The sequence below is a fragment of the Quercus robur genome, chromosome 5 (assembly GCF_932294415.1).
Source record: "Quercus robur chromosome 5, dhQueRobu3.1, whole genome shotgun sequence".
NCBI classification, from domain to species: domain Eukaryota; kingdom Viridiplantae; phylum Streptophyta; class Magnoliopsida; order Fagales; family Fagaceae; genus Quercus; species Quercus robur.
The window spans coordinates 7170446-7198090 of NC_065538.1; the positions used below are offsets into that span (position 1 = coordinate 7170446).

General features: G+C 33.8%; 1 protein-coding gene across 1 annotated transcript; it reads right to left on the reverse strand.

The window, feature by feature from the left end:
- Positions 1 to 1344: 1344 nt before the first annotated feature.
- Positions 1345 to 27645, reverse strand: LOC126724980 (TMV resistance protein N-like). The gene is made up of 13 exons (XM_050429442.1): positions 27134 to 27645; positions 24108 to 25206; positions 23663 to 24004; positions 22514 to 23578; positions 22396 to 22425; positions 22283 to 22324; positions 22145 to 22186; positions 21658 to 22066; positions 21420 to 21627; positions 5402 to 5513; positions 4996 to 5108; positions 2670 to 2907; positions 1345 to 2080 (listed from the first exon to the last, which is right to left on the reverse strand). The coding sequence occupies exons 1-10, from the start codon at positions 27628 to 27630 to the stop codon at positions 5483 to 5485; spliced, it is 3765 nt and encodes a 1254-aa protein (XP_050285399.1). The 5' UTR covers positions 27631 to 27645; the 3' UTR covers positions 1345 to 2080; positions 2670 to 2907; positions 4996 to 5108; positions 5402 to 5482.

The following is a 27645-nucleotide window of genomic DNA, read 5'->3' on the forward strand; positions in this document are numbered from 1 at the left end:
TTTTTGATACATTTTAAAATATAAAGAAGATTTTGAAATAAAGATAAAAGATTGAGATTAAACATTATGTTTTAGGAAAAATCTAATACTAACATTAGGTATATGTATCTATACTCGAAGAAACACACGGAAGAGCATGTTTAATTAAATATCCACTTAATTTTAATTTTTTTTTTAAGTTCATCTTTTTCTATTAATACAAGTTTATTTTATTTTTCTTTGTGCAGGTTTTTTTGTAACTACATATATGTCGTCGTTGTTCCAAATGATTTCAATGTTAATTTCCTTTATCATTATTGCTTTAGCAACAAAGCAGAACCCGGTTAATGGAATTTCAAAAAATAGTTACAGTGACATATGTAATAAGACCCCACAACCTAACGATTGCAACAAATGTTTTTTCTTTAATCCTGGAAGTGCTACTGCAGATGTAATGGGACTCGCAAAGATAATGATCGATGCCTGTGCTTCAACACAAGCTCAAAACTTGAAACAAATGTTTGACAACTTAAATGCTACAGGCCCAAATCAGAGTGCTAGAGCAACATATGGATATTGTGCTAGTATGTACCAAGATATACATCAAAAGTTAGCCAATGCGTCTTCGGACTTGGGATCGAAAAATTACCAAGAGGCTAGAAGGGATGTGCAAGCAGCCTTAGTGTTTCACTTTCAGTGTTTTAAGCTGTTAAAGAATATAACATACCCAGATGATCTTGGGACTTATTTAAGGAACTTTTGGGCTGATGCTTTAGATTCCCAAAGTATTATCGATCAAATTCTTAAATAGTTAAATTGTGTGGTTTTCCTTCTATGAGATTATATATATGAGTAAAGGAAGCAATGTTAAAGGGATGTAAAATCTGTCATTTTGGCCATCTATCTTATTAATAAAAGTTTTGTTCTATAGAAGATAGTCCAATTGATCCAAAGTTGTATTTGTCTTTATCTTGGATACAAGTTCATCCACGGTTAAATATATAGTTCGTAATTTAATTTTTAATTTTAGGTGACTAATATCGACAATATACTATCATGTAAGATTAGTTTACAAAAGCTAAAGTCCTGTTAGGGGAAATGAATCATCATTGATAATCTAACACATTTTCAGCATTTTTTTTTTTCATACATTCTATGGTTTCAATTGGTCTAGTACTTTAGAGGCTTTATTAAAGATTTGAAAAGAAAAATGCTAAATCGTGATTTAGCAATAATGAAAAGATAGACCAATTGAAAAATTATGTATAATGAAAATGCTAAACAACTAAGTGTAACTTTAGCATTGTCCATCAATAAAATACTAGGATGAAATACTAAGGTGCTAAAGTGGGTAGACATGACAAATGCAATAATCAAACATATTAATAAATTATTAGTGTTATGAAACAAGCCAATACAAACAGAAAAACCGGAAACCCTGAGACTTCAGCTAGTCCGCTACAACAAGGTCATCTGAACTAAAAATTAAAAGATTATCTCCATTTGAAAACAGTGTTACATCATCCCAACCCAATTCTAAACAAAGATATGAGTCTTCGGACTAAACTAGAGCATCAGATTGGTGCTAATCTTACACAACATCTTGTTTTAAAAACAAACCAACCACAAACCCCAGCTACTAGCAAGCTTTTAAGCAGAAGTCATGAATGATGTAATGTGGTACACTCCAGTTAGAACAAATTACTCTGTATAGGTTAGGATACAGTTGCAGCAACTTCCTTTGAACATCATCCAAAACTTGACATCCTTTCTTATCTCTTCACTTTGATTTCCTCTGTTTTGACCTCTCCATGAATTCTTGAGTTTCTCTGAGAGACTGAGACCATATGTGAATCATGTCATAGACAGTAGCACACCAAACTGCTCTGCATAAGAAACTCTTGAGGCTCTTTCCTTTGATACTCGGCTACCCACATGAGTGTCTATTGGGCCCAAGCACCTATCTATCATATACGTGATAACATCTACTAACACACACCTGCCCAAGTATCCCATGTACTTTCTGAGAAGTGTACTCAGCTGAAAATTCATCCGACAATGTCACAAAACCGAACCCCCTATGACACATTTTTCTTTCATCCTGAAGCAAAATGCAACATGATATTAGTTATACCAATAACATATGGGCAAAACCCAAAAAGGATCTGATGAATACTAAAATATAACACAGAACATGCAATTAGAGTACAAATGAGTTTCCATGATGTGCAAATAGCAAGTTAGCAACATGAAAAAAGCATGCAATCAATTACAATTAGTACCGAGAAAAGTCTCTGAGCAATCACTAATTTTCAATTCTCATCCCAGGATGAATTTGGCAGAACATCTTATCTGTTTTCCAATTGGTGTTACCTCTAAGTGTTCATCATGTGTTCATTTTCCCTCTTGTAGTCATATCTCAACATCTTGATTTCAGCCATTACTAGTGTTGTGCAATATTGAATTTATGCTTACATAGATAAGGTGGTAAAAGTATCCTCTGCAAGCAAGCCCATTATAAAACCTTGAACAAACACAAGCTGGTTTAACAACACATCTTTTCACATACTTCATAGCCATGGTTGAAGAATTTAGAAAAAAGTTGTTAAGAAATACGGTGCAGTAATATTTTCATCAGCTAACCATCCACACATTCTCAATTAATCTAGACAAAAATCAGCTACGTTTACCTTGGGAAGATACACATCCAAAAGATAGCCAAACTGATTGAAATGCAACTGCATATTATCAACAGTAGCTTCAATTGGAATACATCCTATAAAAAGCGCCTCTTTGCCCACTTAGTGGCTGAACTTGCCAAAGGCTTAACAGCACAGTCATCAGCAGAAGCAGAAACAACCAGCACTTCTGCACAGTCATCAGCAAGTCCTCTTTACGTCCAGAAGAAAATAGTCAATTCACAGGCATCTGACCAGTTACATGAACATGATTAGCAGGAGAGGCAGAGTCAACAGCAATATGCACACCCCACGCCCCCAAAATAAAAATAAAAATAGAAAGAATTGACAGCTTGAAAGCCATTATATTAATATAACATTGTACATATTTTATATGTACGAGGACATCCACAATGACTGTAAGCAGAACTATTTGATGTCCTATAAAATGGAGAACCAAACCAAAAATTAAGGAATAATAAGGGGTCATTTAAATCTTGAGGATACATTTTCCAGTGCAGGTTGAGATGCAGAGAACGGTATAAATCATGCACATGAGATTTACCAACAAAATTCCAAAATAGGACATTGTCCCATAAAAATGTCTGTGAACACTAGCACTAGCCCAATATCACACAGATCATATACACAAGCAGTATGCTTCTCTCATTTGTTACTTCCTATGACACTTAAAATGATGTAAGTGTTGGCAATCACATATTCTAATTTAAATTTCTTTTCTGTCAGTGCCAATCTAATTCAACTATAACTTACAAACAACAATGGTCTCGAACATCTTAAGCAGTCTATTACGATGTTTATCCAAAAGAATAAAAAATATATACATTTTGGCAATGTTAATCTATCAATTATTGAAGTGTGAATACCCATTTTGTGGTAAAATTTCCAGTGTTTATAAAATTCTTGAACTTCACATCTTCAATAATCAACTTGTTGGACTATGTGGAGCCTGTTTTGTTTTCAATCCAGATTGTGATCCAACCCGAATTGGAAGCATTATGGTTTTAAATGGGATTTTTTGGTGAGGCCATGGAGCATAGGTCTGGGCCAACAAGAGCATTTTTGGCTTGTTTTGGACCCGTTGTTTGGGTATATATTTGTTGCTTCAGAATTAGGGGTGCCTGCATCATTGAACTGTAGCCACCTCTGTATTTTTCTCCTTGACATAGTGAAAATTGCAGCAACTTTATGGATGTAAGTATATAGCCAAAGCACGTAAATCTTTGTGTGTGTGGTTTTTTTTTTTTTTTCTCTATTTTTGCATCTCATAGGTTTTGGGAATTAAGTTAAATTCTCAACACAACATCCGCATCCTAGCAATAATTTATTGGTAGAGTAGATATCATGTAGAAAAGTATTCAACTAACAGATCAAGCAAGAAAGTATTCAACTATGGAAATTTTGATTTACATGAAAATTAAGAAGGAAGATTTTTTTTTCATAAATGAGGTAGAGCTAATATGAGTGAAAGGTATTAATGGAAAAGTCATTACTCACCAAATCACAAAGAGAATAAGAAATAAATGAGATATTTTATTTAAATTTATGATAGAAGGAAGAGCACAATAGCACTGAAGGCAACTGTGCAAGTAGTGGAGAGATTATTCTAAAACTTGTTTTCCCATATCTTTAAGAATGGCATCAGTGGGTTGTCTTAGTCTCTCAAGGTGAAATTCCTCATTAGAGCTTCTTGTGCTACTGGGTCATGCTTCATAAATCAAAATTATAGTTTTGCATTTTTCTTTTGCTATTATCAATCATCAATTGATGAATGAGACCCCAATTAACAAATAAAGAGGCCACACAATCCTTTATTGCTTGCTAAAACACTACATATCAGTGATATCACCTTGCTGTTAAAAGAGTAAGCCCAAGCTTCTGCACTTTCAAGGTTGGTTAATTTCTAGGAATTGAATCCTCGGTTCTAGGAATTGATGCTTTTGTATTTTCTGGTAGTCTAGCCCTAGTTTGATGTTGTTTATATATTTCAAGGGGTCATGACTTCATAGTATAATCAAGGTTCTATTGATAAAATGCCAAACTACCTTCCAAGGTGAACTTGAAGCACCTAGATTCAGAAAGCCCCTTTTTAAAATCTAGAATCACAATGAGAAATTGCATACATAAGCACTAAAACACAATGACCCTACCGCTTCTCACGGCCTACACACCTAAAACCTTAGTCAAACTAAAGAGCACATCACTTCATTATTGTGCAATGTACCATCCATATAAATTACAAATATTGTCTCAAACTTAAATACAAGCCAAAATGGAACATCAAATTACAAAACCAACATGATAGACAGTAGCTCACCTGCTGAACCAGAACCTACCATAGGGGCGAGGATGACACATATGCATATGCTCGTCCCCAAAAAAACAATAATATTCTCCTCCAAAGTTTTCTGGCATAGCACCAACTGGAACCTTTAGAAAACATATATACAAAACAACACAATTCACAATTAGCTCCTATTTTCTTGGAAAAAAATTCATTTTATTTAAAGGAAAGAAATTGTCAGCAAAGCCAAACACAACTGGCTTGCTTGAGCTGTGCTTATGTGTTCTGAAAAGTTTCTATGAAAACTATTGGATAAAGAAAAAACAATTATATGTTCTGAAGGGAAAACGAAAAAATTAAGAACTCAAGAAATAAGTCTGGAACCACTATTTCAGCCCATATAAATCAAAAGCTTTTTACCATTTCTACATAAATTTACCTCAAGTTTCCTTGTAGCCAAACAGAAATAGCACCAAACCCAGTTCCACTCCGTCATCATCAGCATCAACCCCAGAGACGCTCAAAGACGGTAGTACAATTGTCTCTGCCGTCTAGCATTTGAGTGGAAAAGAAAACAAATTTTACTAAATAAATAAAATTTTGTTTATAGTAAAACAATAAGGACTATTCTGATCAGCAATAACACAATTAATGATATTTAATTGATAGAAATCAATAATATTCAACGAGAGCTTACTTGCCACACACAAACACACCAGGAGTTCCAGACTAAAATTCATTTTTAAAAATAATAATAATATTGACATTAAAGTTACCTTGGATTCCTCTTCCTCACAATTAGAGAGTTACCTTTGGCCTTTATGTGCGTAAATTCCCAATCCAGTTTTCAATTATATTAGGCTGTTCTATCCACTTCAGATGTGGTGGTCCGTCTTCAGGGCTTCCCTTAATTTCAGAATCTTCCTCTGAATCGTCTAAATCATTATCCTCATGTCGAGTGAATGTGAAACGGAATCCAACCTTAGGTTGTTCGACATCTTCAATGCCTTGCTCAAATAGCAATTGGGCTCCACATTTCGTAACCTCCAAGCCTTGATTGGAGGTTTCAAATTTTACCTCTATTTGGCTGAATGCATAAGCGTCCGCTCGATTCAATACGTCTTTCAAGGGGCTTTCCAATAATATAGAGGGAATATATTGCAGAAAAATCTGATGCGATTCAATCTTACCAAATTCCTCAGATAATTGAATGCCTCTTAATCTAGTAGGTTCGTGTTCGTTGATTTTAACAGAACATCGAAGCACGTCATCAAGTTGGTAAAGATGACGATGCTGGCGGAATCTAAAAACAGCGCACACAGTGATTCCAATAAATTTGTTACATAATAATAAATATGAAGGAATTATCAGATTCACCGAACCCCCCACATTTTGAAGCCTAAACCGATACGGGATTTTACTTCCAGAAATTATGAGATATGACATGTACCGATAGCATTTTCGGAGAAAACAAGAGCGCCCCTGAAACAAACAAATCATGATGTTTAGAACTTCACATGCAAAAGAAGAGAGAGAGAGAGAGAGAGAGAGAGAGACCTTAATGATATAACGTCTCAGCATTGTTGAAAACAGTTCATTGTAGCCTTCATTCTTAATCAATTTGTCGCAATACTGAAGACGTAGATCAAAATCATGTTCTGGTCTTAATGATAATGTTTCTAGTGAGGTACACCCTCTTGCATCGATAAACCTAATATTTAATGGAAGCTTGGGAAACATTCGAAGTTGAGTGCAACCAGCCAATAAAAGGATTTCCAAATTAGAAAGTAGAATGATACTTTCAGGAAGGCAAACAAAATTATTTCTCCTTATATTTAAACTTTTTAAAGATGACAAGCACCCAAGAGCATTAGGAATTGTCTGAAGATTGCAATAGCTTAGATCTAGATCAGTTAAAGAACACAAGCCTTGTAACATGCCCATGAGATCTAGACTACTCCTTGGCTGCATCAAAGGAAAACTAAGAAGCATATTAGACGATAGCCCCACACAATCACGAAGAGATAGCACCCTCAGAATTTTTGAGTGAACAACAGATGAAGGTAGCCTTGTTATAGCAGTTCCACTCACGTCTAGGTTCCGCATACCTTTGATATTCCCCAAATTCTCTGGTAGTTCATTAAGTTTTGAACAACCGGATAAAATGAGAACCTTCAAAGATATTAAACAACAATAGGCATCCGAAAGACTATAAAGATTTTTGCAATTGCTTAGATTCAATACAACAAGGCCAGTTAAATACTCCACAAAGAATGGTAGTTCATTTATAGTAGTCTCACTCAAACAAAGTTTTGACAAACATGACATATTTCCTACAATTTTTGGAAACTTCTTCAATCTCAAACAACCACCAAGATTGAAAATTTCAAGTGCTTCCAAGCTAACCTTGTGAGGAAGGTTTTCGAGACATTTGCAACCATTCAGATCCAATCGAATTAGTTGTTTGAGATCTCCAAGAGATGAGTGAATCTTATATAGTCTTGTACAATGTCGAAGAATCAATTGCTTAAGCTTTGGGGCTCCACTAAGGTCCGGGATCTCTATCAAGTTTTGAGAGCCACTTAGGTCTATGAGTTTTAACTCATCTAAATTCTGTTATAAATCGATAAATAATTAGATAAAGATAGGGCTTAATGAAAAGGAATAAAATGCACATTCGCATAACTAAAATCTTACCATATTTCCTTTCCATAGTTGTTTGATCCTACTACAATGCATTCTCAACTCAACAAGTTTGTTTGGTTGGAAATTGGTTGGTATGCATTTTAAATGATATCCATGCCATTCAAGAACACGCAACTCATTAGGTAGATAACTAAGGCCTTGTGGAAGTTGCACTGCACCTCTAAGAATGTCTTCTGGAAGTTGCATAGTACCATTTATGAAGTTTTGTAGAAGTCCCTTATTACCAATTTTAAGCAATCTCAAAAACTTCATCTTTGAGAAAGCTTCAGCACTCAATTGTTCCTTTTTTTGAATAGGTATGTTTAGCATTATGCCTTCAACTACCTCTGTTCCCTAATAACCAAAAACAATGAAATTAGAATAATTAGTAAAATCTTAAAAATTTTAATAATAATATATGTACTTATTTAAGTTCAAGTTTATATTAGTCAGCTTACAGTATTATTCTTTAATACATGAATGACATCCTCATAAATCCACAACCTACTACGTCCACCAGGCTCTTTAGGAGATTCACGAAGAACTATTTCTTGACCCATATCTTGTAGCAAATCATGCATCCACAAAGTTTTTCCGTTATCAATGGTTATGAGAGATTTGTCCACAAGAACACCAATATTGTAGTCTGGATAATAGTCAAAACTTTCCAGTATATCTCTTATGCTATCTTTGTTCTCTACTTTAAAAAAACATGCAATATCTAAAAACAATCCTTTCTGTGAATTTGTTAGCTCATCAAAACTTATTTGAAGTATATCCAAAATGTTTCTATTAGGTTCTTCTTTTAGTTTATCTAGGGCACTTTTCCATTCATTCGTTCTTTTAGCAAACAAAGAAGAACCTAAAACTTTAAGAGCTAAAGGAAGGCCTTTAGCATAATTCACAAAGTCCTTAGACAAATTCACATAATTTTCTTCAGGATAAGGTTTATGAAAAGCTCCCCAACTAAAAAGTTGCAAAGCATCATCATTACTCAACCCCTTTGTTGTATATATATCATCCACACCACATCTTACCAATAAATGGCTATCCCTACTTGTTACAATGATTCTACTTCCTGGACCAAACCAATCATGCTTTCCTGCTAATGCTCCAAATTGTTCTTCTTTATCCACATCATCAAGAACAATAAGAACCCTTTTATTACATAGTGTATTCCGAATAATATTGATTCCTTCACAAACATTCCATATATTTATTTCACTTTTCCCGAGGATCTTAGAAAGAAGTTGTTTTTGTAAAGAAACTAGACCTTGATTTTTGGTTTCTTCTCTAATATTAGCAATAAAGCTACTAGCTTCAAAGTTACCAGAAATTCTTTTATAAATTTCTTGTGCAAGAGTTGTTTTGCCTATTCCACCCATCCCGCAGATCCCAACAAAGCAAACACTACCCAACCCTCTGCCTAAATATGAATCCAACATTTCCTCCACGCAGGAGTCCATTCCAACAAGTTCCTTAGAAACACTTGAGAATTTACTATACAACTCACTAAATATCCGTCCAATGATTTCTTGGATAACGATTGATTCATGCCTGCAAAAAAAAAAAAAAAAGGCAAAACAATAATTTTGATGACGCAGAGCTAGCCACATGTAGAGACAAAACATTCAACAAAAGCAAAGTCTTAGCTTCGTTCAGCCACATTGAGAGTGCCTAATATATTTAGTCCTCTGTTGTACATTTCTAGGATTGCTATTTTCATGCACCCTTTTTTTCATAAAAAATAAAAAATTAAACAATTAAAGTATTGACTATATATATAATTCTACTTTTCGCTAAACACTTGCTTTTGAAATTTTTACATGCTTATCGAGACAATTTTGCAGGAAACACAAACTATAAATTGGAGGCAGGAATTCGAATAAAAAACTACAAGAAGGCCAGTAGTTTATGAAAAAGCAAAGCTAAGGAATCCGCGAGTCATTAGTAGAATGAGGATTACCAAGTTCGTGCCTTTTTGCTCATATTGGGTAATATAGGGTCTACCATGCCAAACTATGCAAAGGTTCATCCAAAGTCCAATTTGAGATTATAATTCCCAAAGTCTACAAGGGACAAAGAAATTCATTGCTAGATTTATTATAGGGCAATTTTAGAGCTATTAGGGGACAAATTTGTCGTAAGGTCCAAGTCTGTGTAATTATGTACTTGCATGACAGGAATCTAGTCCTACTAGGATTACAATAGAGTTAGACTAAATTTTTCTATAAAAACTTTAGTACTCTCTCATCATGTGGCCATGTAAAAAAAAAAAAAAAAAAACGTAATTAATGATAAATAAATTCAGGAAAAAAAAAATTGACCATAAATAACACTATTCCAAAAATTTTCTTACTTATTCTTTAAATCCCATCCAGCAAGATTGGCAACCTTTGTTAGAGCAGCTTTCCACGTTTGTACAATTTCTATATTATCTTTAAAACTCTCTTCATGTTTAGCAAAGGGTTCTGCAAAAATCCCTTTATGATTCCTCACATCACTAGGATCCACATAGTGAAAAATAGGTAGAACTACCAACCCCGTCTTTTCTATGCACTCAACAATTTTTGTTAGTTCAATCAAGCACCACCTTGAAGAAGCATAGTCTCTTGATAGAATAACAACTGCAAATCTTGATTCTTCTATTGCTTTCAAGAGCTCTGGGGCAATTAGTGTTCCTTGCTTGAGTTTTTCATCGTCTCTAAAAGTTGATATTCCTTTTTGTATCAAACCAGCATATAAATGATCTGTAAATTTTGTGCGGGTGTCCTCGCCTCTAAAACTGAGAAAAACATTGTATTTCAGTTCCTTGGAAGAAGAAGCAGAAGCTGATGGAATTAAAGCCATAAAGAAAATGGATGAGCTTAACAGTGAGGTTAGAGGTTTAGGAAATGGCTGGTGCGACTGAAAAGGTCAAAAAAGCCGCTTTATTATGCATATGAAAGGAATATACCTTTTCCTTTTCAAAAAGAGGTAGGCCCCAGCCCCTCATGGAAGCATGCGTGCTGAGCAGATGAGTAAAGTCAATAATTCATTTTTAATGACCCATCAAATTCATTTTCTATTAGAGCCGGTGGCAATCAAACTGGCATGTTCTTGAGTCTTGAGTCATCCCTCTCTCCATTATATCTTTGAGCAATAATGTGACCTTCTAAAATGTGTTTTTAGCTATTTTTTATTTATCTGTAGCACCGATTGTTTAAAAACGTTCAATGTTTCAACACTCGAGATTTTTGTATGTTTCTACTTTTTACACTAATATCTAAAATAATGTTAACCAACCTTTATATTTTAATCTTATAAGATAACAGAGCATAAAATGTAAGATGTATTGTTAAAACAGTAATATAAAATATGGTCCGATTAATATATGTCTTTAGGACATCTATTAATTATTTTTTATATAATATTTTTATTAAAAATTGTAAAAGTTAAAAAAAAAATTAGTTACTTTTTCATTTTTTAATTAAAAAATTCTTAAAATAATTTATTATAAATATCCTAAAGGCATCTATAATTAGAATCTTATAAAATAAAAGGTAAGAGTTAGTTAGTACACTAGAGTCAATAAAAACCGAACACATGTCTATATTATGTCAAATGAAGAGTTAACCAATGTCCTAAAATAAATAAAATAGATAGGATGTGAATATATATATTTTTTTAATTTTGAGTTGTGCTACGTTCATAATATTTTTACAAAACTTTCCAACAAATTTTATATTATAAAGATTAGTTTTAATTTAAATTTATTATTAAAATTATTTTTATATCCAAAAATTACAGTTAATGACAATTTGTCATTTAGCATTAGCATTGGAAAATGCTAATGCTATCCTATTTTACCATTCTAAAAACTCACTTTATCATTATACCATCTTATTTTACAATACCTCCACATCCCAAAACTCTATTCTTATTAAAATATTATTTTTTAATCTTTCTCTACTACTACTTTCCAACCGTCACATTTTTTCATATTCCAACGGCTCCACCATCACCAATCACCACACCACCACCACCACCACCACACCACACCACACCTCCACCTCTACGGCTCCACCATCATCAATCACCACACCACCACCTCCACGGCTCCACCATCATCAATCACCACACCACCACAGAAACCGCCGATCAACCCCGATCACAACAGGGGAAAAAAAAAAAAAAAAAAAAAACCAGATCAACCCAATCAAAACCCAGACACCGCCACTTGATCAACCCAAATCAACCACCAAAATCCCACCGGAACAAAAACCCAAACACCGCCGATCAACCCCGATCACAACAGGAAAAAAAAAAAAAAAAAACCAGATCAACCCAATCAAAACCCAGACACCGCCGCTTGATCAACCCAAATCAACCACCAAAATCCCACCGGAACAAAAATCCAAACACCGCCGATCAACCCCGATCACAACAGGAAAAAAAAAAAAAAAAAAAAAACCAGATCAACCCAATCAAAACCCAGACACCGCCGCTTGATCAACCCAAATCAACCACCAAAATCCCACTGGAACAAAAACCCAAACACCGCCGATCAACCCCGATCACAACAGGAAAAAAAAAAAAACCCAGATAAACCCGATCAAAACCCAGACACCGCCGCGATGATCAACCCAAACCCAGACACCGCCGCGTTGATCAACCCAAATCAACCACCAAAATCCCACCGGAACAAAAACCTAGACACCGCCGATCAACCCCGATCACAACAGTTAAAAAAAAAAAAAAAAAAAACCCAAATCAAGCCCGATCAAAACCCAGAAACCGCCGCCACTGCCGCCGCTAGATCAACGTTTCCTCCATCGTTGATCAACCCAGATCAATGTTTCCTCCACTGTGATGTGTTATGTTGATGGTGGGAGGAGGAAGATGTTCGGTGAGAGGAGAGAGCAGATGAGAAAGAGAGAAAGGAAGAGAGAGAGAAGATAACAGAAATAATGAGGGAGAGAGAGAAATTTCGGGGGAAAATAGATTAAAATATTATTATTATGTTTAGAATTTTGCTACAGTGCAATTCTAAAGATAGAATTGCACTGTAGCAAGTATTGTAAAAAATTTACAATACTTGCCTTTGGCATTCCGGGATGTAGCATGTTTTGAAGCTAAAAATGCTAAAATACCCTTAGATATAGCTTTAGCATCTGCTGATGCTAATGCTCTTAATATTTATCTAATTTATCGTAAACATACACAGAGATAGATTTTTTTTATTCCTTCCCCCGCTTTGTTACTTTTCTGACAGTGACAAACAAGTGAGTGACAGTTGTCACTTTCTTCTTCTATTGTTTTTTTATTTTTATTTTTTATTTTTATGTTTTTTATTAATTTGGACTTTTCAAACCAAAATTTTGCTTCTCTTTCCTGTGGGCTCCATGTTTGCAGACCGCCCATGCGTACGAAAATACCTGGACGGTATCCAAAAGTGAAAAAGGGAAATTCCTGGCAGAGGAGAGCCACTTGTATTCGGAATTTAATAGTAACTAGCCTTTAACCCCCGCGTAATGCGCGGGGTATTCCACAAAGTAAAACAAAAAACAAAAAAAAAAAACTTTTATTGTAGTTTTTTTTTTTTTTTTTTTAGGTGTTACTTTTCTGTACTTTTTAAAAATGTCAATACTTTTTATTCAACCCAATTCAAATTTGATTTATTTTCTAGTTACAGCCATCAAACTATAAACCAATCCCAAATCTAATCTTATCACCAATAATCATGGTTAGCACTTGGCAAACTATATTTTATTTTTATTTTTCTCCTTTGGGCAGCATTCAAAATGGCTTGATAGTCCTACAAAATGGTTACTTCATAAAACTTTGCCCTCTCAAGTCTCACCCTCCAATACACCTACCATTTTTACTAAAAAAAAACATTACATATATTTAGGAATTAGTGACATTGTGTCTCAACTTTAAGTAGAAGGTAGGGTATGAGGGGCAAAGATCGGTGTTCAAGTCTCTAGGAGGAATACTCATACACATACACATAGATTAAACTAGAGTAGAATTTTTATCTTGTATAAAATAAAATAAAAAAATAAAAAAAAGTAGAGGGCGGGGTATGACTAAACTACCCGTTTATAGAAATGGAAATTTTGTAAAAAACTAAACATAAAGAACATTATAGCATTTTGTAAATTGTGCTGCACTGGTGCAGAGTCTTTCGTTGATAAAAACAAAGATAACATAGTCTTTCATCCCAAATCCACAACTTTGAGAGAAGAAAACACCACTACAAAAAATTGCATGATAACACATTATATCAACTTTTGGTAGTTCTCTCCCTCTTGAAATCATCCTGTAATGACCAAGGCAATAAAATAATAATCCATAATTCAAGCATATTATAGCAACAAACACAATTCCAAGGACATAAGAAAAGAATCACTTTGTTAGAGAAAACACATATATATTCTTGGATTCAACAAACACAATTCCAAGGACATGAGTCAAAATTCACTTTATTAGGGAAAAAACATATAGGTCGAGTTAATTATGGAGCAAGCAAAGAGAAACTAAGGAGAGACACCAAATTCAAACTATAGCAAGCAAAAAAAATCATTTTTTTAGTGCAAAGATTCAAATTGCTATAACAAAATGTAAGCAGAGTGATGCATCCAAAAGAGTAATGGCATAAAAATAAGGAACCAAGCCAGCAAACACTTAGGCATATGCTGCCAAAAAAATACACTTATAAATAAAGGGTTCATTCTATTACTTTTATTTAGTAGCTTACCTTCTTTGCCATTTGAGTTTACAGCTTATTGGCATTTTTCAATTACCTTCCACAACCTTAGGGTGCTATTTTTAGAAGTAGTGGCCATAGTAATACCTTTAGCATCTATATATACAGAAAAGCTTTAAAATTGATAGTGCAAAGATGTAGTCATTGAAAACTTGACCATTAGAAAGAAGAAGCTATTAGCAAACAAATAATAAATGAAAAAGCTATCTTTAGAAACCAAGTAGAATTAAAATAAATAAAAAAAGTATAATATTATAACTAAATTGCTTTAGACATACATAGTTTTTAAACAATTCAAGTCAGAGAAGTCCCAATTTAAGGTGCAATATTTAATTTTGGCATTTCTAGGAAGTAAGAAGCACTTTAGATTATCAATCATTGTATCTTATACCTTTTGGGTTGATGACACCAACAAAAGCAACAACATCAATAACAATATTTTGCATAATTTAACTTCCTAACAATGGGAAAAGAAATACCCTCTCTTTATCTCAAATTTAGGCTTCTTATAACCTTCTTTTTCCTCTATCTATAACAATAGCAACACCACCTTTGCAAATAGTTGGATGTCCTAGTTGTTGGCTTCTTAGCTTTAGGAGCATCATAATTATAGAATGATTTCTAGTCCCAAGCTAGCTTCTAGTATTCCATCCAAACCTTTCATATTAACATGGAATGAAGGACTTCTGTTATTAGTTTTTGCATAAGAAGATGAACAAAACATTAATAAGGAAAAGCACAAATTGAATGAAATTATAGAGAAATATTTGAGAGGGAGGACATGGAGGTTAAGTATAGTACCATTTAACAGTATCTTTTTGGTTCTTTGATTTGGCATGACCAAACACCCAACTCTTTAAAAACACCATTTATCATCAATAATAAATTTCTATATAAAAAAAAAAATGTAGTTGTATTTGCAATTGACATGCATTCAGATTTACATAAATAAACCCAAATGCACATGAGTTCTTTATGTATTAGTCATGTTAAAACATGTAAAGTTTGTTAATCATACGAATGATTTCTATAAAATACAATAAAATGTTAGTAGGAAATTACAATTTAATTGAGTGTGAAATCAATCACAGATAAACTCTAATTATATAAATGTTATATCATAAAAATTCTTATATAGCTGTATAATTCAACTTAACATAAATGTTATATCATAGAAGTTTAGCAATAAGTTGCTCTTGTACCCTATTCAATTCTTTTCCTTATTCAATGCATTCTATATGAAAGCTCAGATTTGTGCTAAAACACAAGAGCTTGTTCAGACCCCCAAATAAAAATTACGACTAGATTGCTTTTACTCTAACTTAGACTAAGTGCGGAACAAGAACAAATGAGCGTAATGAATCAATAACACTACCCTAAGTCATATTCATCCATCATTAACAATAAATGTTTTTTGATACATTTTAAAATATAAAGAAGATTTTGAAATAAAGATAAAAGATTGAGATTAAACATTATGTTTTAGGAAAAATCTAATACTAACATTAGGTATATGTGTTTACACTCGAAGAAACACACGGAAGAGCATGTTTAATTAAATATCCTCTTAATTTTAAGTTTTTTTAAGTTCATCTTTTTCTATTAATACAAGTTTATTTTATTTTTCTTTGTGCAGGTTTTTTGTAACTACATATATGTTGTTATTCCAAACGATTTCAATGTTAATTTCCTTTATCATTATTGCTTTAGCAACAAAGCAGAACCTGGTCAATGGAATTTCAAAAAATAGTTACAGTGACATATGTAATAAGAACCCACAACCTAACGATTGCAACAAATGTTTTTTCTTTAATCCTGGAAGTGCTACTGCAGATGTAATGGGACTCGCAAAGATAATGATCGATGCCTGTGCTTCAACACAAGCTCAAAAGTTGAAACAAATGTTTGACAACTTAAATGCTACAGACCCAAATCAGAGTGCTAGAGCAACATATGGATATTGTGCTAGTATGTACCAAGATATACATCAAAAGTTAGCCAATGCGTCTTCGGACTTGGGATCGAAAAATTACCAAGAGGCTAGAAGTGATGTGCAAGCAGCCTTAGTGTTTCACTTTCAGTGTTTTAAGCTGTTAAAGAATATAACATACCCAGATGATCTTGGGACTTATTTAAGGAACTTTTGGGCTTATGCTTTAGATTCCCAAAGTATTATCGATCAAATTCTCAAATAGTTAAATTGTGTGGTTTTCCTTCTATGAGATTATATATGAGTAAAGGAAGCAATGTTAAAGGGATGTAAAATCTGTCATTTTGGCCATCTATCTTATTAATAAAAGTTTTGTTCTATAGAAGATAGTCCAATTGATCCAAAGTTGTATTTATCTTTATCTTGGATACAAGTTCATCCACAGTTAAATATATAGTTCGTAATTTAATTTTCAATTTTAGGTGACTAATATCGACAATATACTATCGTGTAAGATTAGTTTACAAAAGCTAAAGTCTAGAACTGTTAGGGGAAATGAATCATCATTGATAATCTAACACATTTTCAGCATTTTTTTTTTTTCATACATTCTATGGTTTCAATTGGTCTAGTACTTTAGAGGCTTTATTAAAGATTTGAAAAGAAAAATGCTAAATCGTGATTTAGCAATAATGAAAAGATAGACCAATTGAAAAATTATGTATAATGAAAATGCTAAACAACTAAGTGTAACTTTAGCATTGTCCATCAATAAAATACTAGGATGAAATACAAAGGTGCTAAAGTGGGTAGACATGAAAAATGCAATAATCAAACATATTAATAAATTATTAGTGTTATGAAACAAGCCAATACAAACAGAAACACCGGAAACCCAGAGACTTCAGCTAGTCCACTACAACAAGGTCATCTGAACTAAAAATTAAAAGATTATCTCCATTTGAAAACAGTGTTACATCATCCCAACCCAATTCTAAACAAAGATATGAGTCTTCGGACTAAACTACAGCATCAGATTGGTGCTAATCTTACACAACATCTTGTTTTAAAAACAAACCAACCACAAACCCCAGCTACTAGCAAGCTTTTAAGCAGAAGTCATGAATGATGTAATGTGGTACACTCCAGTTAGAACAAATAACTCTCTATAGGTTAGGATAGAGTTGCAGCAACTTCCTTTGAACATCATCCAAAACTTGACATCCTTTCTCATCTCTTCAATTTTATTTCCACTGTTTTGACCTCTCCATGAATTCTTGAGTTCCTCTGAGACCATATGTGAATCATGTCATAGACAGTAGCACACCAAACAGCTCTGCATAAGAAACTCTTGAGGCTCTTTCCTTTGATACTCGGCTACCCACATGAGTGTCTATTGGGCCCAAGCACCTATCAATCATATACGTGATAACATCTACTAACACACATCTGCCCAAGTATCCCATGTACTTTCTGAGAAGTGTACTCAGCTGAAAATTCATCCGACAATCTCACAAAACCAAACCCCCTGTGACACATTTTTCTTTCATCCTGAAGCAAAATGCAACATGATATTAGTTATACCAATAACATATGGGCAAAACCCAAAAATAATCTGATGAATACTAAAATATAACACAGAACTTGCAATTAGAGTACAAATGAGTTTCCATGATGTGCAAATAGCAAGTTAGCAACATGAAAAAAGCATGCAATCAATTACAATTAGTACCAAGAAAAGTCTCTGAGCAATCACTAATTTTCAATTCTCATCCCAGGATGAATTTGGCAGAACATCTTATCTGTTTTCCAATTGGTGTTACCTCTAAGTGTTCATCATGTGTTCATTTTCCCTCTTGTAGTCATATCTCAACATCTTGATTTAAGCCATTACTATTGTTGTGCAATATTGAATTTATGCTTATATAGATAAGGTGGTAAAAGTATCCTCTGCAAGCAAGCCCATTATAAAACCTTAAACAAACACAAGCTGGTTTAACAACACATCTTTTCACATACTTCATAGCCATGGTTGAAGAATTTAGAAAAAAGTTGTCAAGAAATACGGTGCAGTAATATTTCATCAGCTAACCATCCACACATTCTCAATTAATCTAGACAAAAATCAGCTACGTTTACCTTGGGAAGATACAAATCCAAAAGATAGCCAAACTGATTGAAATGCAACTGCATATTATCAACAGTAGCTTCAATTGGAATACATCCTATAAAAAGCGCCTCTTTGCCCACTTAGTAGCTGAACTTGCCAAAGGCTTAACAGCACAGTCATCAGCAGAAGCAGAAACAACCAGCACTTCTGCACAGTCATCAGCAAGTCCTCTTTACGTCCAGAAGAAAATAGTCAATTCACAGGCATCTGACCAGTTACATGAACATGATTAGCAGGAGAGGCAGAGTCAACAGCAATACGCACACCGCACGCCCCCAAAATAAAAATAAAAATAGAAAGAATTGACAGCTTGAAAGCCAATATATTAATATAACATTGTACATATTTTACATGTACGAGGACATCCACAATGACTGTAAGCAGAACTATTTGATGTCCTATAAAATGGAGAACCAAACCAAAAATTAAGGAATAATAAGGGGTCATTTAAATCTTGAGGATACATTTTCCAGTGCAGGTTGAGATGCAGAGAACGGTATAAATCATGCACATGAGATTTACCAACAAAATTCCAAAATAGGACATTGTCCCATAAAAATGTCTGTGAACACTAGCTCTAGCCCAATATCACACAGATCATGTACACAAGCAGTATGCTTCTCTCACTTGTTACTTCCTATGACCACTTAAAATGATGTAAGTGTTGGCAATCACATATTCTACTTTAAATTTCTTTTCTGTCAGTGCCAATCTAATTCAACTATAACTTACAAACAACAATGGTCTCGAACATCTTAAGCAGTCTATTACGATGTTTATCCAAAAGAATAAAAAATATATACATTTTGGCAATGTTAATCTATCAATTATTGAAGTGTGAATACCCATTTTGTGGTAAAATTTCCAGTGTTTATAAAATTCTTGAACTTCACATCTTCAATAATCAACTTGTTGGACCATGTGGAGCCTGTTTTGTGATCAATCCAGTTTGTGATCCAACCTGAATTGGAAGCATTATGGTTTTAAATGGGATTTTTTGGTGAGGCCATGGAGCATAGGTCTGGGCCAACAAGAGCATTTTTGGCTTGTTTTGGACCCATTGTTTGGGTATATATTTGTTGCTTCAGAATTAGGGGTGCCTGCATCATTGAACTGTAGCCACCTTTGTATTTTTCTCCTTGACATAGTGAAAATTGCAGCAACTTCATGGATGTAAGTATATAACCAAACCACGTAAATCTTTGTGTGTTTGGTTTTTTTTTCTCCATTTTTGCATCTCATAGGTTTTGGGAATTAGGTTAAATTCTCAACACAACATCCGCATCCTACCAATAATTTATTGGTAGAGTAGATATCATGTAGAAAAGTATTCAACTAACAGATCACGCAAGAAAGTATTCAACTATGGAAATTTTGATTTACATGAAAATTAAGAAGGAAGATTTTTTTTTAATAAATGAGGTAGAGCTAATATGAGTGAAAGGTATTAATGGAAAAGTCATCACTCACCAAATCACAAAGAGAATAAGAAATAAATGAGATATTTAATTTAAATTTATGATAGAAGGAAGAGCACAATAGCACTGAAGGCAACTGTGCAAGTAGTGGAGAGGTTATTCTAAAACTTGTTTTCCCATATCTTTAAGAATGGCATCAGTGGGTTGTCTTAGTCTCTTAAGGTGAAATTCCTCATTAGAGCTTCTTGTGCTATTGGGTCATGCCTCATAAATCAAAATTATAGTTTTGCATTTTTCTTTTGCTATTATCAATCATCAATTGACGAATGAGACCCCAATTAACAAATAAAAAGGCCACACAATCCTTTATTGCTTGCTAAAACACTACATATCAGTGATATCACCTTGCTGTTAAAAGAGTAAGCCCAAACTTCTGCACTTTCAAGGTTGGTTAATTTCTAGGAATTGATGCTTTTGTATTTTCTGGTAGTCTAGCCCTATTTTGATTTTGTTTATATATTTCAAGGGGTCATGACTTCATAGTATAATCAAGGTTTATTGATAAAATGCCAAACTACCTTCCAAGGTGAACTTGAAGCAGCTAGATTCAGAAAGCCCCTTTTTAAAATCTAGAATCACAATGAGAAATTGCATACATAAGCACTAAAACACAGTGACCCTACCGCTTCTCACGGCCTACACACCTACAACCTTAGCCAAACTAAAGAGCACATCACTTCATTATTGTGCAATGTACCATCCATATAAATTACAAATATTGTCTCAAACTTAAATACAAGCCAAAATGGAACATCAAATTACAAAACCAACATGATAGACAGTAGCTCACCTGCTGAACCAGAACCTACCATAGGGGCGAGGATGACACATATGCATATGCTCGTCCCCAAAAGAACAATAATATTCTCCTCCAAAGTTTTCTGGCATAGCACCAACTGGAACCTTTAGAAAACATATATACAAAACAACACAATTCACAATTAGCTCCTATTTTCTTGGAAAAAAAATTCATTTTATTTAAAGGAAAGAAATTGTCAGCAAAGCCAAACACAACTGGCTTGCTTGAGCTGTGCTTATGTGTTCTGAAAAGTTTCTATGAAAACTATTGGATAAAGAAAAAACAATTATATGTTCTGAAGGGAAAACGAAAAAATTAAGAACTCAAGAAATAAGTCTGGAACCACTATTTCAGCCCATATAATTCAAAAGCTTTTTACCATTTCTACATAAATTTACCTCACGTTTCCTTGTAGCCAAACAGAAATAGCACCAAACCCAGTTCCACTCCGTCATCATCAGCATCAACCCCAGAGACGCTCAAAGACAGTATCGTCTGTACCGCCTGGCATTTGAGAGGAAAAGAAAACAAATTTTACTAAATAAATAAAATTTTGTTTATAGTAAAACACTATTCTGATCAGCAACAACACAATTAATTACACAATTAATGATAGAAATCGCTAATATTCAAGGAGAGCTTACCTTCCTATCCACTTCAGATGTGGTGGTTTGGCATCTGGGCCTCCCTTAATTTTAGAATCTTTCTCTGAATCGTCTAAATCATTATCCTCATATGGAGTGATTATGCAACTACTAGACCCAACCTCAGATTGTTTGAGATCTTCAATGTCTTGCTCAAATACCAAATGGGCTCCACATTTCGTAATCTCCAATTGGCTGGATGCATAAGGATCCGCTTTATTCAAATTTAGATCCGTATGAATTAAGGTTCTAAATTCAACCTCAATTTGGTTGAGTGCATAAGCATCTGCTTGATTCAATACGTCTTTCCAGGGGCTTCCAAAGTTTATAGTGGGAAAATATAGCAGATAAATCTGAGACGATTCAATCTTATCAATTTCCGCGGATAATAAAGTGGCCCGTCTAATAAGATAACGTTTGTTGATTTTAATTCGACATGAAAGTAGCTCTTCTCCGTGAAGTTGGTAAAGTGTACGATACCGGCGGGGTATAAAAACAGTGCACACAGCAATTCCCATAAATTTGTTAGATAATAATAAATGTGAAGGCACTTCCAGATTCACCGAAATCCCCACATTTCGATGCCTAAACCAATTCGGAATTTCACTTCCAGGAATTGCGAGATATGAAAAAGACCAAGAGCTTATCTGAAACAAACAAATCATGATGTTTAGAACTTCACATGCAAGAGAGAGAGAGAGAGAGAGAGAGGTAGAGAGAGAGACCTCTAAAATCATAGCATGTCTTGGCTTTAGCTGATAGCATTCCTGAAACAAACAAATCATGATGTTTAGAACTTCACATGCAAGAGAGAGAGAGAGAGAGAGAGAGAGAGAGAGAGAGTGAGTGAGTGAGAGAGAGACCCCTCTAATATTATAAGGATTTAGCTTTAGCTGAGAGCATTCCTGAAACAAACAAATCATGATGTTTAGAACTTCACATGAGAGAGAGAGAGAGAGAGAGAGAGAGAGAGAACCTGAATGATATAACGACTTAAGGACCATCCCTGAAACAAACAAATCATGATTTTTAGAACTTCACATCCAAAAGAGAGAGAGAGAGGGAGAGAGAGAGAGAGAGGGAAAGAGAGAGACCTTAATGATATAACGTCTCAACATTGTTGAAAACAGTTCACTGTAGCCTTCATTCTTAATCAATTTGTCGCAATACTGAAGATGTAGATTCGGCTCAAAATCATGTTCTGGTCTTAGTGATAATGTTTCTAGTGAGGTACACCCTCTTGCATTGATAAACTTAATATTTAATGGAAGCTTGGGACACATTCGAAGTTGAGTGCAACCATCCAAACAAAGACTTTCCAAATTAGATAGTTGAATGATACTTTCAGGAAGGCAAACAAATTTATTTCCCTTTAGATTTAAATTTTCTAAAGTTGACAAGCACCCAAGAGCATTAGGAATTGTCTGAAGATTGCAATAGCTTAGATCCAAATTGGTTAAACATAAGCCTTGTAACATGCCCATGAGATCTGGACTACTTCTTGGCTCCATTAAAGGAAAACTAAGAAGCATAGACGATTTGGACAATAGCCCCACACATTCACGAAGAGATAGCACCCTAAGATTTTTTAATTGAACAATAGACGAAGGTAGCCTTATTATAGCAGTTCCACTCACATCTAGCTCCTCCAAACCTTCGATATTCCCCAAATTTTCTGGTAGTTTTTTAAGATTTGAACAACCAGATAAAATGAGAATCTTCAAAGATATTAAACAACAGTAGGCATCTGAAAGACTAAAAAGATTTTTGCAATTTCTTAAATCCAATTCAATAAGGCCAGTTAAATACTCCGCAGAGAATGTTAGTTCATTTATAGCAGTCTCACTCAAACAAAGTTTTGACAAACATGACATATTTCCTACAATTTTTGGAAACTTCTTCAATCTTGAACAACCACCAAGATCGAAAATTTCAAGTGCTTCCAAGCTGACCTCGTGAGGAAGGTTTTTGAGATATTTGCAACCATTTAGATCCAATCGAATTAGTTGTTTGAGATCTCCAAGAGATGAGTGAATCTTATATAGTCTTGTACAATGTTGAAGAATCAATTGCTTAAGCTTTGGGGCTCCACTAAGGTCCGGGATCTCAATCAAGTTTCGAGAGCAACTTAGGTCTATGAGTTTTAACTCAGCTAAATTCTGTTATAAACCAATAAATAATTAGATAAAGATAGGGCTTAATGAAAAGGAATAAAATGCACATTTGCATAACTAAAATCTTACCATATTTCCTTTCCATAGTTCTTTGATCCCACTACAACGCATTCTCAACTCAACAACTTTGTTTGGTTGGAAATTGGTTGGTATGCATTTTAAATGATATCCATGCCATTCAAGAACACACAACTCATTAGATAGATAACTAAGGCCTTGTGGAAGTTGCACCACACCTCCAAGAATGTCTTCTGGTAGTTGCATAGGACCATTTATGAAGTTTTTTAGAAGTTCCTTATTACCAATTTTAAGCAATCTCAAAAACTTCATCTTTGAGAAAGCTTCAGCACTTAATTGTTCCTTTTTTTGAATAGGTATATTTAGCATTATGCCTTCAACTACCTCTGTTCCCTAATAACCAAAAACAATGAAATTAGATAATTAGTAAAATCTTAAAAAAATCAATAATAAGATATATACTTATTTAAGTTCAAGTTTATATTAGTTAGCTTACAGTATTATTCTTTAATACATGAATGACATCCTCGTAAGTCCACAGCCTACTACGTCCACCAGGCTCTTTAGGAGATTCACGAAGAACAATTTCTTGACCCATATCTTGTAGCAAATCATGCATCCACAAAGCTCTTTTGTTATCAATGGTTATGAGAGATTTGTCCATAAGAACACCAATATTGTAGTCTGGATAATAGCCAAAACTTTCCAGTATATCTCTTATGCTATCTTTGTTCTCTCCTTTGAAAAAACATGCAATATCTAAAAACAATCCTTTCTGTGAATTTGTTAGCCCATCAAAACTTATTTCAAGTATATCCAAAATGTCTTTATTAGGTTCTTTTTTAAGTTTATCAAGGGCACTTTTCCATTCATTTGTTCTTTTAGCAAACAACGATGAACCTAAAACTTTAAGAGCTAAAGGAAGGCCATTAGCATAATTCACAAAGTCATTAGACAAATTCACATAATCTTCTTCAGGATAAGGTTTATGGAAAGCTCTCCAACTAAAAAGTTGCAAAGCATCATCATTACTCAACCCCTTAGCTGTATATATATCATTCACACCACATCTTATCAATAAATGACTATCTCCGCTTGTTACAATGATTCTACTTCCTGGACCAAACCAATCATGCTTTCCTGCTAATGCTTCAAACTGTTCTTCTTTATCCACATCATCAAGAACAATAAAAACCCTTTTATTACATAGTGTATTCCGTATAATATTGATTCCCTCAAAAACATTCCATATATTTATTTCACTTTTCTTGAGGATCTTAGAAAGAAATTGTTTTTGTAAAGAAACTAGACCTTGATTTTTGGTTTCTTCTCTAATATTAGCAATAAAGCTACTAGCTTCAAAGTTACCAGAAATTCTTTTATAAATTTCTTGTGCAAGAGTTGTTTTGCCTATTCCACCCATCCCGCAGATCCCAACAAAGCAAACACTACCCAACCCTCTACCTAAATATGAATCCAACATTTTCTCCACGCAGGACTCCATTCCAACAAGTTCCTCAGAAACACTTGAGAATTTACTATACAACTCACTAAATATCCGTCCAATGATTTCTTGGATAACTATTGATTCATGCCTGCCAAAAAAAAAATAGCAAAACAATAATTTTGATGAGGCAGAGCTAGCCACATGTAGAGACAAAACATTCAACATAAGCATAGTCTTAGCTTCGTTCAGCCACATTGAGAGTGCCTAATTATATTTAGTCCTCTGTTGTACATTTCTAGGATTGCTATTTTCATGCACCCTTTTTTTCATAAAAAATAAAAAATTAAACAATTGAAGTATTAACTATATATATAATTCTACTTTTCGCTAAACACTTGCTTTGGAAATTTTTACATGCTTATCGAGACAATTTTGCAGGAAACACAAACTATAAATTGGAGGCAGGAATTCGAATAAAAAACTACAAGTAGGCCAGTAGTTTATAAAAAAGCAAAGCTAAGGAATCCGCGAGTCACTAGTAGAATGAGGATTACCAAGTTCAAGCCTTTTTGCTCATATTGGGTAATATAGGGTCTACCATGCCAAACTATGCAAAGGTTCATCCAAAGTCCAATTTGAGATTATAATTCCCAAAGTTTACAAGGGACAAAGAAATTCATTGCTGTATTATAGGGCATTTTTAGAGGTATTAAGGGACAAATTTGTTGTAAGCATGGTTTTAAGAACCGGATCGGACCGGCCGATTCAACCGGAAGCCGGATATTAATCCGGTCCGATTATCATTAAAAACCGAAAAATAATGAAAACCGGCCAGTTTAACCGGAGAACCGGGAACCGGCGCGGTTAAACTGGTTCTTGAATCTAAGGAAGAATCTGAAGAAAAATAAGAAGGAAAACTGGAATAAAATAGAACAAACTTCTTAGATTTGCCCTATAGTAAAATTGGGGAAAATTTGTGATGAAAATAAAATAAAAGAATACTTCTATTGGATGATATGTATAAGAAATCTGTGCTTTGAACTTTGACTGGAATAAAATATAAAGAAAGACCATCAAAAACTTATCTTGAGAAAGAGAAAGACTTGAGATTTGAGAGGGAGCAGCTGAGATGAAGTTTGCTGACTACTGCATTACCGAAAAAGTGTGGAAAGAAAACTGAAAAGGAGTTTGATTCTGATTTGAGGTCTTGAGGGGGAGGGTGGATGGTAATGTATGGTTATAGATTTAAGGGAAATAAAAAATAATAATAATAATAATAATAAATAAATAAATAAAACAAAAAGGAAAAGAAGAGTGGACGTGTGTGAGTAAGTGTGTCTGATAATTGGCATGCTATGAAAGTAACGTAATGAATTACTTGTCACTTGTCTAGTCATACTGAACTTTTTTTTTTTTTTCTTTTTGGTCAAAAGTCATCCTGAACTTTTGAACTTTGGTTTTCGGTTTGTTTTATTTTTATTTTAATAAAAATTAAAAGTTGAAAGTTAAATATCAAACTTTTATTTATATAATTCAGCAAAAAAATATATATTATTTATAATATATATATATATATATATATATATTTATATATGGAACTAAAATAGCAAATTATATTTTTTTAACAATTATTAATTCGGAAAAAAATGAAGAATAAAGAAAATTTTTATTTTTTAAAATATTTTCTTAATATAATTTATGAAAAATAAAAATTCACATAAAATTTATTTAAATATTTTAAATTAAATTATTTATGACATCATCGGTTCGATCATCGATTTGATTTCGATCGGACCATAAAATCAGTAATCAGTCTCTTTACTGGTTCTTTGACCTTACCGGTTTTTAAAACCATGGTTGTAAGGCCCAAGTCTGTGTAATTATGTACTCGCATGACAGGAATCTAGTCCTACTAGGATTACAATAGAGTTAGACTAAATTTTTCTATAAGAACTTTAGTACTCTCGCATCATGTGGCCATGTAAAAAAAAATAAAAAATGTAAGTAATGGTAAATAGATTCAGGAAAAAAAAAACAGTTGACCATAAATAACATTATTTCAAATAATTTCTTACTTATTCTTTAAATCCCATCTAGCAAGATTGGCAACCTTTGTTAGAGCAGCTTTCCACGTTTGTACAATTTCTATATTATCTTTGAAACTCTCTTCATGTTTAGCAAAGGCTTTTGCAAAAATCCCTTTATGATTCCTCACATCACTAGGATCCACATAGTGAAAAATAGGTAGAACTACCAACCCCGTCTCTTCTATGCACTCAACAATTTTTGTTAGTTCAATCAAGCACCACCTTGAAGAAGCATAGTCTCTTGATAGAATAACAACCGCAAATCTTGATTCTTCTATTGCTTTCAAGAGTTCTGGGGCAATTAGTGTTCCTTGCTTGAGTTTTTCATTGTCTCTAAAAGTTGATATTCCTTTTTGTATTAAACCAGCATATAGATGATCTGTAAATTTTGTGCGAGTGTCCTCGCCTCTAAAACTGAGAAAAACATTGTATTTCCGTTCCTTGGAAGAAGAAGAAGAAGAAGAAGCTGATGGAATCAAAGCCATAAAGAAAATGGATGA